The sequence below is a fragment of the Tachypleus tridentatus genome, chromosome 11 (assembly GCF_004210375.1).
Source record: "Tachypleus tridentatus isolate NWPU-2018 chromosome 11, ASM421037v1, whole genome shotgun sequence".
NCBI classification, from domain to species: Eukaryota; Metazoa; Arthropoda; class Merostomata; order Xiphosura; family Limulidae; genus Tachypleus; species Tachypleus tridentatus.
Window position 1 is genome coordinate 61,871,266 of NC_134835.1, and position 17,158 is coordinate 61,888,423.

Genomic DNA, 17,158 nt, shown 5'->3' on the forward strand with positions numbered 1-17,158 from the left:
CTTGCCGCTATGCCAGTGGAGGCGCCATGAGACGTGGTTGTGAAGGTTGAATAGTTGAAAGATCTATTGACATTTGCTTTCATTACGATTAATTTGAACAACTAATGATATTTCTATTAAGAAAGCAGTGATCCTATTATGTACTTAAAGTGCCTTTGCTTAACTCAGGAAGATATTGAAGGAGAAACAACCACTAACAAATAAGAAAATAATCCTGTTGTGACAAACGTTGGTATGACGAGTGTTGTTGTATAAATTAACTTTTCAGATCAACTGATCAAATTGACCATTTTCGTATATTTTTTTTCTAATCTCCCAGAATGATGTGAAGATTCGATATTGGTTTTTAAGTCTCTGAAGAAGACCAACTTTTTGGTTTGCCACATTTTTCTGAATGATAGTAGAATTAATAGTGATAAAAATAGCACCTAGGCTATTAATGACTCTGTCGTACTATCATGAGAAGCTTTAAAATTAACGTAGGGACAATAATAACCAACATTTTACTTTGATTTTATTTAATTTAACTAGTCTACTGTAACGAGCAATAACATTTATAAAGGACATTAAAATACCCCACACCTTTCAGCATTCAGCGGCAGTTCTGTGGACTTATAATATTAAAACTCGGACTTCAATTCCCATGATAGACACAACGCTGGTAACTGGTTATGTGGCTTTGTGTTTAACAAAAAACAAACAAACATTAAAATCTTAAATTGGACTAAGATATAACTATGTAATTTAAATTTTTGTTTAAAATTTTTCATACAGAAGTTAAAATATTTTACGCTTTAGAACAACATGTTTCCTTGAATGTTACATGATAATATTACTTTGCAAATAGTTGTTGTATTTGTAATTTACTCCCCTGTGGCACAACAGTATGTTTGTGGTTTTATAAACCTAGAAAATGGGTTTCAATGCTTGTGGTAGATAGAGCACAGACAGCTTATTATGTAGCTTTGTGCTTAACTTAAAACATGCAAACAGCTTTATAATTTTACTGGTTAAGCATTGTTTATGATGTTCACGATAGTGTGGGATTAGTTATAGGAAGCAATGGTACTAGTAAAATTGCGAACAGTTTGTAATTTTTTAACTGGATTTAGTAAAATAGAAACAAAAATCCGAATGTATTTTTGTGTGTGTTTTCATACAGCAAAGCCACATCGGGCTATCTGCTGAGTTCACCGAGGGGAAGCGAACGCCTGATTTTAGCGTTGTAAATCCGAAGACTTACCGCTGTACCAGCGTGGGACCCGAATATTTTTAAATTCTCGAGAAAATAGTGATATAATATAAGGCCTGGCATGGCCAAGCGCGTAAGGCGTGCGACTCGTAATCCGAGGGTCGCAGGTTCGCGCCCGCGTCGCGCTAAACATGCTCGCCCTTCCAGCCGTGGGGGTGTATAATGTGACGGTCAATCCCACTATTCGTTGGTAAAAGAGTAGCCCAAGAGTTGGCGGTGGGTGGTGATGACTAGCTGCCTTCCCTCTAGTCTTACACTGCTAAATTAGGGACGGCTAGCACAGATAGCCCTCGTGTAGCTTTGTGCGAAATTCCAAAAACAAACAAACGATATAATATAAAACGATTTCCTGAACAGCCACACTTATAACATAAACGCAGACTCAGGCTAATATTTTTAATTTACTTTAGAGGGCGCAGAGTTCGAATTTCAGTATAGCGGGAATAAGAAAATGGCGTCAACAAGTAAAGACGCATCACCTGACAGGTTAGTCAATGAAAACAGGCACAAAAATGAAAAGTCAGTGAAAAAGAAAAAGGAGAAAAAAACTTTTACTTTCAGATGTGATATGTCCGATTTGTTTATCAATTCTTATTGAACCGGTTACTATGCCATGTAAACATGAACTTTGTATGCCATGTTTTAAACAGAATGTTCAGGAAGCAAATTTTACTTGTCCAATGTGTCGGATAAGGATTTCAACTTGGGCGAGAAGAGCAACTAGAGAAAATAAACTAATAGATATGAAACGATGGAAACTGATAAAAAAATCCTTCCCAGAAAAAGTTCGTATGCGTCAAGAGGGCATTGAAGATGATAACTTGTCCGAAGGTAGGATCCAAATAAAGAGCAGTTTAGTAATATTAACATAGGTTAATGAGTTTAGATGTTACATTGATCACATTTTCATCTTTTTCAACCAAATTCTTGTTAAGTTTGTATTTTACATTTCACAACTATTATTGTTAAGAAAGTTGAAAAAGATGAAAACGTGATTAATGTAACATCTAAACTAATTTGAAAAACATAAAAATTATCTTCCAGTTGATATAAATTAATTTAAAGAATCAGTGAATGCACATGGGCATGGTCCAATTTGATTCATCTTGGAATCTATATCATATTGGGGATGGCTCGGCATGGCCAGGTGGTTATGGCACTTAACTCGTAATCCAAGGGCTGCAGGTTTGAATCACCATCACATCAAATATGCCATGGGGATATTATAATGTGGTGGTCAATCCCATTATTCGTTGGTAAAAGAGTAACCCAAGAGTTAATGGTGGGTGGTGATGACTAGCTGCCTTCCCTCTAGTCTTACACTGCAAAATTAGGGACAGATAGTCCTTGTGTAGCTTTGCATGAAATTCAAAACAATAAACATGTTGGGGAAGTAACATTGGCTATAATTTTTAATTTACTTTGTGTGCATGGGAACTCACAAATATTTTTAAGGGGTAATAAAACATGTAAATAGGAGATCAGTTCTTTATAGACCAAATCAGTGTACTAAGATAGTGTGTATTATATGTGTTTAAATGCAAACATTTAACAGTTTTAATAAAAAGTACTAAAAACATTTAGTTTATCTATGTCATTAAGTTTGCATCATAATACATGCAATTTTTTATGCAGTGTAAGTGGGTTAGTTGTCCTCTCTTATTCCTTCCTGTGGGTGCTCATGTTGGTGAATCTTAATGAAAGGTAGTATTCTTTTATTAAAATGCATAAATCTATTGCATGTAAAAAGTGGATGTATAACAAATGTATTTGTATTGAAGATAGTATGAATTAATAACATCAGTTTGACTTGGATGCTAACAAGTTAGAGTGCAAGGTGATGTTCATGTGTAGAATAAAAATACTTTTTCACATCATACTGCATTTGCATAATATTTAAAACTTCCAAAGTGCATATGTATGGTTTTTAGTATCCTTGTAAATTACATTTGAAATTACCTACTTTTCTTTAACATAAACTACCACTAAATAAGCAATGTAAAGTAAATAAATGGTTGATAACTGATATGAAGTCGAAGATACAATGTTAAATAACACTTTGTAAAAGGTCATGGCATGTGTATTTTGATCCCAACCCATGTACATAGGTTTAAATATATTCTATAACCTTTTGATCATCAGGACTTTGTCCAATTTCCAATGTAGAAAACGAACATTCAAGGTAAATAAGGAAATTTTAATTTTTCCTTAAACTCGTATAAATTAAGTGCTTCCGCTACATCTGAAGGCAACTCATTTCAAAGGTCAGTCTCTTTGTTAGAAAAATAATACGGTGTTAGCTGAATATGACTTCTTCCCTGCACAAATTAATACTTGTGTTCTCTTTATCTATCATTCTCTACATTAAAAAGCTGACATATCAACACTATACATTTCATTATTAGTCTTAAATGTCAGGATCAGACCCCCTCCCACTTTTCATGATTTTCAAGAGAAAAGAATTTCGGAGGTCTCTACCTCTTTACATGTGACAATTTCTTAATCCCATATATTCCAGTAATCAGTTATACATTCTTCTTATTTTATGAAGGTAGCGACATTGATAATAGCTGTTTAAGATGAATTTGCTAGAATTTTAGAGAATTCAAAGTTATTCAAGTCTTTGAAATATGTGTTGAGAAAAGTATCAATAACATTTTGTATAACAGTTGAAATGTCATTTTACTTGTTTCCTTGAAAGGGGGCTAATGACTACCTGGAGGGGGTCTCTTGTTGTCTGTTAGTCAGCCAGCCAGTAAGTGCTAAAATTTTATTGAATCTTTGCAGGCAAAATAAAAGTACAAGACCTACATGTTAGTATTAAATTTTTGCTTTTTATGTATAGTTGTTATTTATTACAAATTTAACTGAAATATAATTGGAAACTTAAGTTAGATTAGAATAGTGAAAGAAAAATCAGAAAAAATATTTTAGCTGTTGGATATACAACACTGTTTAGTATAAGCATTGTTATTTAGTTTATTTTGTGAATTTATTTAATGATTATTTTTCATAGCAAGAGAGTTAAAAGTAATTAAAGTAATTTTAAAGGTGATAGTAATGACAAGTTTGGTTGCATAACTTAGTAAGAGCTGTATGTTGTGTGTGGTTCAATTATTGTAGTATTGTTGATGCCAACTCACTTTAATCTTTGATATTGTTCTTATTATCTTAAATTAGTATTATTCCATCATAGCAGTGCATTATTTATAGAAAGTTTGATGTCTTATTGAACAAGGGGTGTGTGTCTAGGTAGCTAGCAAGTGCAAATAGAGTAAAGTCAAGTGATAGACAGATCTGGACTGAGTGATTGGCAGTTTGGCAATGATAGTCAATTTATAAAGAATGTAGAAGTTTAATCAGGAAATATTAAGTTACTGAAAGTGAGTATAAGTTCAGTCAGATAAAAGTTTAGTGAACATGAAGTTATCTGGGAAAGTGATTAGTCCTGATGGCCAATATATTAAAGTGAGTTTCACGGTTTTACAGAGTCGAAGGGTGTTCTAAAGTAATTGAACTTGTCTTAAAGTTTGAGATACAACTGTAGTCAATCCACATAGTCAAGTGAATTATTCACTGATATTACTGTGATGAGAATTAAAAAAAGTTTGCATTATCAATTGTATTTTAAAGAAATTGAAATCAGCCTGAGTGGGCTTTTGATAAGAAAATAGAATTTTGAGTTTTAGATTAAAGTGAAATATCCTATAGTGTAAAGACTTGTTGTACACATGTTTGAAGTTTTGGATTTATTTTTAAATTTATTGCCAACAAATAATTGACACCAGCTCCAGAAGAATCCTCTGGCCCCATATACAATAGGCATCATTATAGAATGATAAAAAAAGTACTTTAAATTTATTAGTTTTTTTTATTGTGGTTACAAGGTTGGTCAAATGCATTAAGCCTGTATACAGTATCAAGGTTGAGAAAGTAGCAGAAAAAGCATAGTGTAGTAAAACCTGTGTAAAGCAGAATCACGTGCAACAGAGTAAAATTTTTGGCTTAAGCAAGTTTTCTGGCTTAGACATAGTGAACATGCATTTCTTTAATCATATATAATTTTTGAGCAGAGTGTTATACTTGCTTGACTTAAGGGAAGCAAAACATTTGTGAATGAAGTTATTATACTGTTTATGCTATATTTATTAGAATAAGAACAAACATATACATAAGTACACAAAATCTTAATCAAATTTATTTGAAGTGTCCAATTTCAACTGTTTCGTTTTTTTAATGGGCTTTCTTATGTATTTAAAAGAGAATGCTAATACTATGGCCTTTTCTTGAAGTTCATTTTTCTCCTTCATTTTTGTGTACAATTTGATAGCATTAATATAACTTAATACTTGCGATGAAGTAGGAATTTCTATTTCTTCACTGTCTTTTCCATTTTGTTCATCTTCTGAATCTCTCACAATGTCACCATCTTGCGATTCTATTATAAATTTTAAATCAGTTTCTGTTAAAACATTCTTGTTAATGTTCACCAAACTTTCCATGTTCACAAAATCAGCTGCATCAATTTTCTCAATCAGAGTTTGGATTTCACCAAAATCATCATAACAAATGACTTCCTCACAATCTCCTCTATTATCAAGAATAAATCCACAGTTTCGAAAGCTTTTTATTACGCATTTGACTGAATCACTTAAAAATGCATTACATCTAACATGTCAATTTTTTTGGTAATTTCAGTGCAGATTTTTACTTTTATCTATTACCCATGGTAAATGTTCCCTAGACTTAAAAATTAGGGAAGATAGGAATTTTTTTCATGAGAATTATTTAAAGAGTAGAATTTTGCACTTGAAAGACATATTTTTACAAATCATGAATCTGATTTAAATGCATAAATAATGACAGCAGGAAAAAGAACAGAATATATTTAATCAATACTTAATGTAACAAAATGTCTGAGAATTTATTAACATTTAAACAAATTAATAATTTAACAAGAATTTATTAATATGTAAAGAAATTATTAATTAAATAAGAAAATAATATTTAATCAAAAACATTTTTTCTGCCTTATTCAGGTTCTAATATTACTTGTTGATAGATGAGGTAGATGAAAGACAGTTTTCTGTCCGTGTTATGCAGGTTCTGCCATATAAAGGACCTTTTATAAGAGAAATCATAAGATAATCTTGCAAAATTTTATTTCCAGCTTGTACAAGTTTCTACTCTATGCAGTTTTTGGTTTAGACAGGTGTTACTGTATCATTGAAAAACAGTGTTAGATATTCATTTAAGAGGTTCTAAAAATTTTTGAAATGAAATTTAAAAACTGTGACATGAAAAGAATATCTTTGCTAATTCAGCAAGGGCTTGTTTCCACAGCCTAACCTCATAACCATTTTACACTTGTTAAACTTTTCATGTTATAACTTTTAAATTTGTAAGCAAATCCTCATGAGATTTTGCAGATCATTAGTAAACATTAAAGGCTTTTGTAAGCAAAATATCAAATTTTTAGATTTTTTAATTTATGTCTTTGTTCATTTTGAATGTTGACTATCCAATGTGTGAAGTAATTTTGATTTTAAAATTAAAATACTTTTATGCATCAGAAGCATATCAAATTTCACATGTGAAATTCTTATAATCTGCAGATAATTATCAAACTTTTTAAAGAGCAACTATGTTATTTTTACTACTGAATCTATTTGTGGGTTTTGTCAATTTTACTGACTTCATAACCAACCAACACAAAATAAGTTATGTTTTCCTCATTCTAGAATGATTACAGATTTTAACACAAAAACACCAGTGGTTAGCATAAATCTTATAACATTGTATGCATATATGTTTATTATTTTTATTATATTGACCTTTGAGCCACACCTAGTTAGCATTGCAGAAGTGGTAGTGACACAGCATGCATGCATTCATGTTACTGTATCCAAGAATATAAAACTGTCCCTTATAAGAGTGTCATGTCTTGGTTTATTTGTTTTAGTAGATAAGTATTTTGTAAAATACAGTTATGGTTCAGTTATATATGTATATATATTATTACAATTACAAACAAGCTGTTAACCTTATTGTTCTTAAAATATAGAACAGTAAATAAAGAAGTATAACAAACAGTTATATCTTTTAGTTACAAATTTCTTATTTGTTTGTTGCTTGTTATAGATTGCTAAGCATCATCAAACTTTGCACGTGGAGGGTGTGATTAATTTTATTTTAGGTTTTTTATATATATATACATTTTGAAGTAACCAAAAATTATAATTTAATATGTCATACTACAGAATTTTGCTATAATTTATCAAGCTTAGTAATTTAGCTGTATTTGGTTCTAAAAAAAAAGAAAAGAAATTACAAGTTCACTAACATTTTGTCTTACTCCTTGGAAGTTAGCAAGAAGAGGATGAATTTGTCACCCAAATACTTCAGAAAGTCTGAGAAAGCCACTAGGGGACATTCTGAGCTTTTGATTGGTTATAGATGCATTATTGGGCTAAGCAAGTGTATGTAAGGAAGTATTTTCAAAAAATGAGGAAATGGCCAGGAACAGTTTTATTCAAAAAATGTCATGATATCTCAGCAAATAAAAAAGATAGGAGGTTATTATTTTATATTTGAGCTTGTAAGTATCACTAATTTGAATTGCTAACTCAAAAGGAACTGTAGCCTTTGCATTTGGACATAAACATCTAATTTAAACTAATTCTGCATTTAACATCATGTGAGACATGGTATAATTTAAGTTTTTTCTAAGAAAGGGATCTTTATGTTTTGGTTAACTTGTTTCTTAAGATATCTAGTCAGTGTATTGTTGCTACCAGTAGGGCAAATATTATTTTGGTTTGTATTTAAAGAAGTATTGAATATAAGTCTAAGAAGGTTATAACTTCCTTTTGCAAGCTGCAGGCTACTAGAGCTGAGTGCATAGCCTTCTTTTGTATGGGTGAGGGTCAAAGTGTGCATATTTTAGTTATATTCACAGTTTAGTGAGACATATTTTATTGATTTATGTCAGCAAACTTGGCCTGCAGTTTTAGTTAAAAAACAAATTTTAATATGGCCTAAATACACAAAGTTGCTATCACTGAGTTTACTTCAGATATGGCAAGGGAATTGTTTTAATATATTTACAGTTTAGTTCGAAAGCAGTTAATTTGCAATAGTTAAAGAACATTGTTCTTGACCTTATTGTTATTTTATGTTCTGAAATGAATAAAAAAATCACTAATGTAATAATTGTATCAAAAATTAGTAAGTTTCTGCTATTACTAAGCTATAATAGATGCAAACTGTATGTAATTAAAAGAATGATGACTACAATTCACATTAAAACATACTGGAGATAGCTCAAGGTTAATGGTATGTGCAATATCTCAAATGCAAACACACACATTTCTGTTGTATGAAGAGAGGGAAGGACCTATCAAAAATACATTTTTAGGTAAGGAATGTATTAACTTGTGTGTTTACTGGATGATTTCTTGTTTTGTTATAAAGTTTTACAGTTACATTTGATTGAAAGAGCAGTAAAACAATACAATTGAATGAAAACAGTTATGAACCTGAGGATGTTTAGCATAAATAATTTTAACTTTCTAAAACATGCTTACTTTCCTCACATAACATTTATTCGTAATGAGATGAAGATATGAGGTTCAGTGGTGCCTCTCCAGGGGACTGAGGCTGTAATTGTGGGTGATCCTCAAGATTCTGGAGATAATTTATATTTGTTTTTTTTTTTGTGCCTTCCTTCAGTCCATTGGCTTCTCAGTCCCCATATGGGACAATGGTAAGTTTATGGACTTACAATGTTGGAATCTGGGGTTTCATTCCCTATAGTGGACACATCTGTGAGACCAATGTTGTTTTGCTTTAACAGAATAAACTTACTTGACTAAATGTTCTAATTCACTGGTAATAAACACAGTCTTCAAATGGTTTATTTTCTTCAGTTGGTTCTTCAAAGTTTGATATTTTGAATATTTATCTAACTTGAAGATTGAAAGGTATACAAGTGAATATTTAGTTTTCTCTAATTTCCAGACACTATGGTTCTTGCAAGGTGGTTTACTTTTCAGTTATATGAAAGGACAGTTATGTCTTATCTGCTACAGTTTTTGGAACTACACGATTTAGCCTATTACCATAAGGTGAAGTACATTCTGACTCTCAAATAATAAATCTTCTTGAAATTATGGGTTGTAAGACAGAGTTTGTAGCTAATCTAAATAGGTCAAGGTTCCATAGTGGAACAGCAGTAATTCTACAGGATTAAAACTCTAAAATCTAGTGTTTAGTTTTCCTAACTTTAATCTTTGTTGGAAGACTCAGGATCACCAGCTTCATTGATGATGAGCTGGAACCATGTTAGTTCAGTTGTTGTTGGCTTCTAAAGAGGTTATAGTTCTGCCTCCATTTGAAGGTCCTGATCCCTGATAACCCCTTGGTACATTGGTACCTAGAATAGATTCTGTCCATATCCAATGGTTCTGTAACTTGATCAGAATGCAACCAATGGCATTGGTGATTATTATATGCCTTTGGGATCTTTGGGGATTGACTTTGAGAACTTCCAGATGTGTAGTAACCATAACCATGAAACCATGGGCACTACAGGTCCTTGAGGCATGATTTATCATTAAGTTCACATCTTCATCATCCACCCAACCTTTAGGGTGTCCCTCTATCACAGATCCTTTGGATTTGAAACTTAGTTCTATAGCTATCAGAGTTTGGTTGCTCTCGGAGTTCGGAGAGTCATGCTGGTTGAAGCTCTTCTAGGGATTAATTCCTGTCAGTTCTTTTGCTTAAGAAGGCTGGAGATTGGTGTCCAGTCATTGATCTTTCTCATCTGTATCAATGTTTAGGTTATCAAAGGGCCAGAAGTTACTCATTCTGAGTTGGTATTTTTTATTAGGATTGTGGATGTCTAATTTTATTGTGGTCATCTCCTATCTGCACATTGCCATAGTGGTGGCATCCCATTACTATTGGCATTTTTTTTTGCATGAGTGTTAGGTACTACAGTTCAGGGTTTTTACTTTCAGGCGAGAATCAGTATCACATTGGTTCTATCAATTCATACAAGTTTTTTTGTCACTTCCATTCCATTATACTTTGCATGCACTATTCCTTAGGCGACTGGTTACTAGCACTACTCATTAAGTGTTAGTATCTTGCACCTGATCTTATTTTCAGAAACAATCAAGGTATGCGTCATTCTCAGAGCTGTAACATCTATTCTTTCTCCAATTCATTATCATCAGTGTGGGTTGTTTTGTTTCATAATTAATGTTTCTAAAGTCAGGCTCAGCTGAATCTCTTCTCGAACAGGAAGCCTGACTGTTACCTATAATATATCCACTGAATGGATGGTTCTTTCTCTTAGGAATGTGTGCATCGCTTGATCCCTCATGTCTTTGAGACAAGAGCACAAGTATGCTGTCTTTCACATACATTGGGGTTTAATATCTGAGGTTGACATGTGTTTGTCTCCGTTTCTGCCTCATCCATAAGGCACTTTTATCAGATGTAATGATGACATACATAACAGCAATTTTGTATTGAGAGGAAGTTCAACACTTCAGTCAGTGATGTCAACAATAACTTTTTAGATTTGAATTTTTGACAGAGGTTTTTGAATCTGTCACAGTTGCCATTGTTTACAGTGACCTTATCAACTGCTGTTTGATTACTGCAACTGCATATTTTTTGAATTCCTCGTATTCTCCAGATTCCTTACATCATTTTGAGTAATTGTTCCATCATTCCAATTACCTGTTGGGTAGATTTAGGTTATATTTTCTTTCTCTGCACCTGTTTGTGACCTGTCTTTTATATGCAGTGTATCCCCTTTAACTAGACGTTTATTTTTCATAGCTACTGAACGATCAGTTGGAGTGATTTGCAGTTTGTCCACAGACCACTTTTTTACCCTTTCATCATCTTCAGAGCAGTTTTTCTTACCCAAACAGATGGAAAAGGGATTCAATTCTTTTCTCCACTTCATCTGCTCACTCTCTCTGTGTGTCCCATCAAATTTCAAACTTAGTCATGTTCAGTTGAGGACCTTGAAGGTTTGGTTTCCTAGTCAATGCTACTTATTGTGGGCCCTCATTGAAGGCGAGATATCCTGTACGAGGCACATTTAATCAAATTTCTCTTTTCTGAGTTTTTAGCAGCATGTTTGAATTGCCCACTGGAGATCATTGTGTAGACTGGTATGTGGACCTACTCTAAACCCTTCATTTCACTTTATTTGCTTAATATGGCAGTTTCTTCATTCTCAGGGTTTTTGCCTACCTCCCCTGTACTGTCTTAACTATTTTGTGCTAGATGATTTAGAGGGGTGAGTATTTTTATTTCTATTTTTTCATGGTTCCTTATCTAGTTTTCACAGCATTTCACTCTGTGGCGAGTGTTGCTCAGATAGGTGTGCTTTTATCAAACCAATTCTGCACTAGCAAATCACCATTTTGCTGTAATTACTACCAGTCACAATAGGCTCTAGAAATGAAGTGTTCTATAAGACCACATAGAGGCTGAGTTGGTGATATTACTGTACTCTGCTGGACCACCACTCATAGACTATTATAAGTAAAACTAATAGATCAAAGTTGGTTTGATTTTCAAAATTTAGCAAACTTGGTTCATGTAATGCACTGTTTCCAGAATGCTGATCCTCAGGACTCCCAATGTGTATAACCCTCCAGATTCTATTAGTTGAGCTAGGGAGTTTTTTCACATCTAGTTTCCAGTTGCTTGGGTGGTGAAGAGGGATCTTTCCTTCAGAGTGTTGAATAACTTTCCCCCACTCTTGGAGAAGAGGATAAAGTTTGGAACCAATTTATCCAGGTTCATGGTTTTATATTTTAAAATACATAACTGAAAAGTGTAAAAATATATTTTTAATATATACCATATTTTGCATCAGTTTTCAAGACTTACAGTACTAGATGGTACAAGAACATTTTACCAAAGAGTTGTGCATGTCTACCAGAGATGCTGTAATATGTTTTTAGGGTACTGTTAACTTTAGATGTAGAATAAGTAGTAAAAAACAAGAAAGGAACAAATTAGTATGAAAACTATAAGATGAAGAAAGATGTAATTATAATGTCATTTTTTGTGCACAAAGTACTTTAAACTTTTAACAAAATCATGCTAGGTTTTGTGAGCAATACTGAAAGGTATCATATGGTTTTGCTTAATTGTCATTTCCCAGTTAACAGTGATGCAAACTCTAATTCCATGTTGAAAAGATTAATGTAATATCATGTTTTACTGCTTGATAAATGAGATGTACATTATTAAAACTGTTTACATTGTCTGTTTTTTAACACAAATTGTGTTGAAAACAAATTAAATAGGTTATTTGATGAGAATAAAACTTCAGTTTCTCCTTTATTAAGTGTTAAATACTCTGATTGTGTAAGGTGCAGGAAATGTACATTGATTGTATGATAAAAAGTGTTCTTTACATACACTGACTGGTAATCATTCATAAATGTGTTGTTATTTAAATATTTACTTTGAATTTCAATATTAAATTTTATATGAGATGTTTAACATTTCAAACTTTACTTGTAAATGTGACAGACTTTCAAAAATTTGAATTATCCAATTGGAGTGAATCAGGAAAAATGAAAGTTGCCAGAATTGAGATACACTGTCTAAAAATAAAGTATCAAACATGACAGTTCTTAGTGATTGAATTTTAGACATGTAGCTTGAATAGAATATAATTTATATTATGAATGAAACACTTGAATTGAAGCGAAGATTTCAGGAACTTTTGTTACCTTTGGTATGTGTCAAATATCAAAGTGATAATAATTAAATTGCATATTGAGTTTATATAGAAGTAATTAGAAGATTGTTTTGGTGATTAAACTTGCTTGATTTAGATTAGCTCAGTATTTAAATTTATCATATTTGCAGTTGGTATGACTGTGTTAAATGAAAGGTTCAATATATAATACCTATACATGTATATGTGTAATGTGTTTGATTATTAATGCAAACCTGTATCTACTGTATAATGTGCATCTGCATAGTAGCCTCTGGCTTAGCAAAAAAACATGAGTGTAATGTGTTATCTTCAAAATACTTAATCCATGATTGTGGTATTCTAACATTTATCATTTCATAAAAAGAGTGGTGTGGCCAATATGTGTCATGAGTTGTTCCTATGGCTGACTGACCTTATTCATTGTTATTAAAAATTCCCTCACCTCCCATGTTTTATTTACCTAGTTATTTTATCGATGTAATATATACATCAAATCATTCAATGTAGCAACTGTTTTATTGTTTGTTCCATGAACCAGTGTGATTACTTTTGAAATGTTTTCTATTTAAGTTTATACTTACGTTTTTCATTCCTTAAATTAATGTTAACTTCTGATTGGGGATTTGTTTTGTTCTGATTGCAGTAAATAGTATCAAGTTTTTTACATAAAGTGCCATTAATATTTTTTGATAGTTAAATTATACTCATGTTCTTTATTCATCTCTGTGTGGTCAATGTTATCAAGTTAATACTGATTTCTCTATCAAACAAGGCTACAGAATATTTTTGCTTGTTGCAGGTGAGCATTGACTCGATGGATTACCTTATACAATGATGGTGTTTTTTTTTTAACAATTTTGACATTAAACTTATGTGTTAATTTCATTGTTCCCTGTTATGTGTAGACCTCTTCAGTTAACTCATCTGTGAAATATTTTCTGTATTTTATTAGTATAAGTTTGCAGAATGTAACTTTCTATATACTGAATGAACATTTTATCTGGAATAAGCAGTTAATGAGGCTTATTTCTAGTATAGTGGAACCCCTCTAAGTGGCCACCCCTCAGATTCGGTCAACCCTTTAAGGCGGTCATTCAATCACAGTCCCTTTTTTTGTTTACATAATCCCTAATTATGTACAGTGGAACCTCTCTAATCAGGCCAGTTTGTTTCAGTCCTGAAGGTGGCTGCTTTAGAGGGGTTCCACTGTATGATGTTGAATATAAAGCAAAAATAATGTAATTATTATTTTCAAATTATTTATCATTGTCATTGAAAAATAAAATTTGGTGTAATTTTTACTAACAAGTATTTTTTTTTTGTCTTTCTAAGAGTTTCCTCCTGAGGTTATACACATCAGTAGACCTGGTGAGATAAGGAGAGAATATGAACTACAGATGAAAAAAGTAAGGTTGGGCTCACATCCTGAGACTTTTTCTTATTGATGAAAATCACTTTTATTCTAAATATAATTTTGTGAAAAATTTTACCTTCATGCATAATTGTTTTTTAACTTTTCAGAACATTTCAAAGTTTTGTTAAAGCAAAAGTTGAAAGGTTTAAGAATCCATTTGGGGAACTTAAAAATTCCCTGTAAACTTAAATAAAAGCTTGAAGATATATCTTTTGTAAACTTTTTATTGTTTTTTTTATGTATAATTTATTGTTATCTTAATTTTAATAGTGAACCTTATAGCATTTTACCATGTTAAACATTGTTATATGTATTAGTTTGTAAACTTCAAGAAAAAAAATTGTAATGCCAATTTTTGTAATTATTAAGTATTGTATGTTGAATTAGAACTACATACATTTGGCCCTTGGGTATTGTCTGCTTACCATTATTCCATCTGTACAAATATTGTAGCTGTTTGTCTCTTTCTCACATGTCCTCACACCTATCTCCACTCCCACTAATTTCACCATCTCTGGTTTCTCATTTTCCCATTTCCATCTCTCCTTCTAGAGTTCATGTGGCCGACCAACATCTATCATAAGTGGTGTGGCAGTTTCTCTGGTTTCAAGCAATTGAACTCGCTCATCATCCTTCCTGGTTTTTCATTGTCTCCAAGACAATTGAGGATTGATGGGCATGAATCAATTGTTCTTACCTCAGGTTTTCATATCAATATCCAAATTCACCTTGGAATCCTTTTTTTCTCTGAGGTGAGCATTTTTATCCTGGTTTGTGGGTATGACCTATAGATGTTTCCTATGCTTTCCTCACATGCCTGTATCACCTCTTTTTCATCCTTCTTTTCATTTTGCTTCTCTTGGTCTGGTCAATCGATTTCAGGTTTGTTTGTTTTCTTCAGAATTACTCTGACACCTTACATGCTTGTCCAAATCATTTGGGCTTTTGGATGTCCTCTAAATGCTCATGGACTGTGATTTCATTTGGCTGGATGATTTCTTCTGTCTCCTTCCAAACTAGAACTGACCACTTTACAGCTACTTTTTGTTGTGGTTTGGATGGACTGATTGGTCAAAGTGCAGGAGTCCTACCTCCAATGTTCACTCACTATCTTGTTCAGTTGGGGGTCTTTTTCAACTCTTAATATCTGTTAGGCACTGCTTTCTCCTTCATGACTTTATTTAATGGAATTTTAGTTCTCCACCCTTTCTCAGCTCAGTCATTTCCTACATGAAAGGTTCATTTCTGTTTTGGTTTTGGTCTTTTGTGATGTCACTGGTCCCCTTTAGCCATGCCCATTTATGATCTTTTCAGAGGGTGTTTCACAAGCAGTAGAAATCTAATCAGAATTGTCTCTCTACCCCTATTTTATTTCCTTTCCTACAAGAGAATCTGCATTAGTGGCTTGACAATGCTCATAAGTCATCGGGTATTTTGCTTTCTCCCCATCTCCGGATCTACATCTTTACAAGGACACTTCCCTTCAGGCATAGGGAGTATGGGGCAATCACAATGACACTTTGGTCCAGTGGTCTGTGGACATTAACACTTTTTATATCACTGTTCTTAAACTTCTGTCTGCATATTGGGTGCTACATTGTTTCATTCTTATCTGACATTGTCTGGAGATGGTTTCTTTGAACAATTTTACAGTGGTAGCATTGATCAAGTGCTGAGGGGGAAACTGGTTTAGAGATATATGTTTTGGTTATTGGACTACTACTACTGGGGCCAAGCACATCACATTTGCTTTACTTTAAGTCCTGTAAAGTATGCTTTCAATTTGGTCATAGACTTTTTTTCTTGCCCCAACTGGATATATCACACTGAGTGGGCATTAGATCCCCTCATTTTCAAGGTTCCTCATCATCATTGGGGTTCTCCACACATGTATGCCTTTGCTATAGTCCTACACGTCAAATTTCTTTTCTTTTGGTTGTCTCTACATCATCCACTAGCTCTGGCAATTGATATCTTCAGCCTGGATTGTTAACACAGTTATCTTTTTGTGTATCCATCCATCCATCCATCCATCCATCCAGTTACTTCATTGGGTGATTTCTTGGTTACTTTACTCCTTGTCAAGCCCCCCTGATTGCTTCCTGTTCACCTGGGTAGTCTTGGTTTCCAAGGTTCAGTCAATTGCTTTTCTCTCCTATCCCTTATCTGCTTCTCCATCCCTTCTTTGTCAGCCTTTATCCCAGTGGTTCCTAATTAGGGGTGCGAGATAGCACCCCCTGGAACGCTATCTCGTACTGTCCTATATATTCAAAAATTGCATTTGATTTTTATTTCTTATTTTTCTTGTTACAGATGTAGCTTTTTATCTTGTTACGATAAACTATCATTTCTACCATCACTGGTGCAGACCGAAATCTTGATGTACAACTGTAAACAAACATGACACGAAACGTAAACTTGACCAAAATACTCGACACAACTAATTAGGCTGTGTTCGTGAACATCGTCTTAAAGTGTCTATTATTTATTTATGTTGTGTATTCACATGATCGTGACTCGAGAAACTTCTAGAAGTATCCAGAATTAATCGATGACATCATATGAGGTATATTTGAGAATGTTCTAGAAAGTTTCACAGAGTATATAAACCCATGCATGATGCTATTGTAGTTAGTGCATTGTTGATTCTGTGTTTGTGCAAAAAAAACTTCATATGTCAAAGAAAAGGAAATGGAATGATGATTATGTGAAGTTTGGTTTCACT

The 17,158-nt window shown here is 32.9% G+C and overlaps 1 protein-coding gene across 1 annotated transcript in view; it reads left to right on the forward strand.

Annotated features, from left to right (window-relative positions):
• Positions 1-1,683: 1,683 nt before the first annotated feature.
• LOC143232279 (uncharacterized) overlaps positions 1,684-17,158 on the forward strand; it is a 41,052-nt gene continuing 25,577 nt past the window's right edge. Inside the window, exons 1-2 of the mRNA XM_076467476.1 lie at positions 1,684-2,083; positions 14,352-14,425. Of these exons, the coding sequence (XP_076323591.1) occupies positions 1,861-2,083; positions 14,352-14,425 (297 nt within the window). The 5' untranslated portion in view covers positions 1,684-1,860. The remainder of the gene's footprint in view (positions 2,084-14,351; positions 14,426-17,158) is intronic.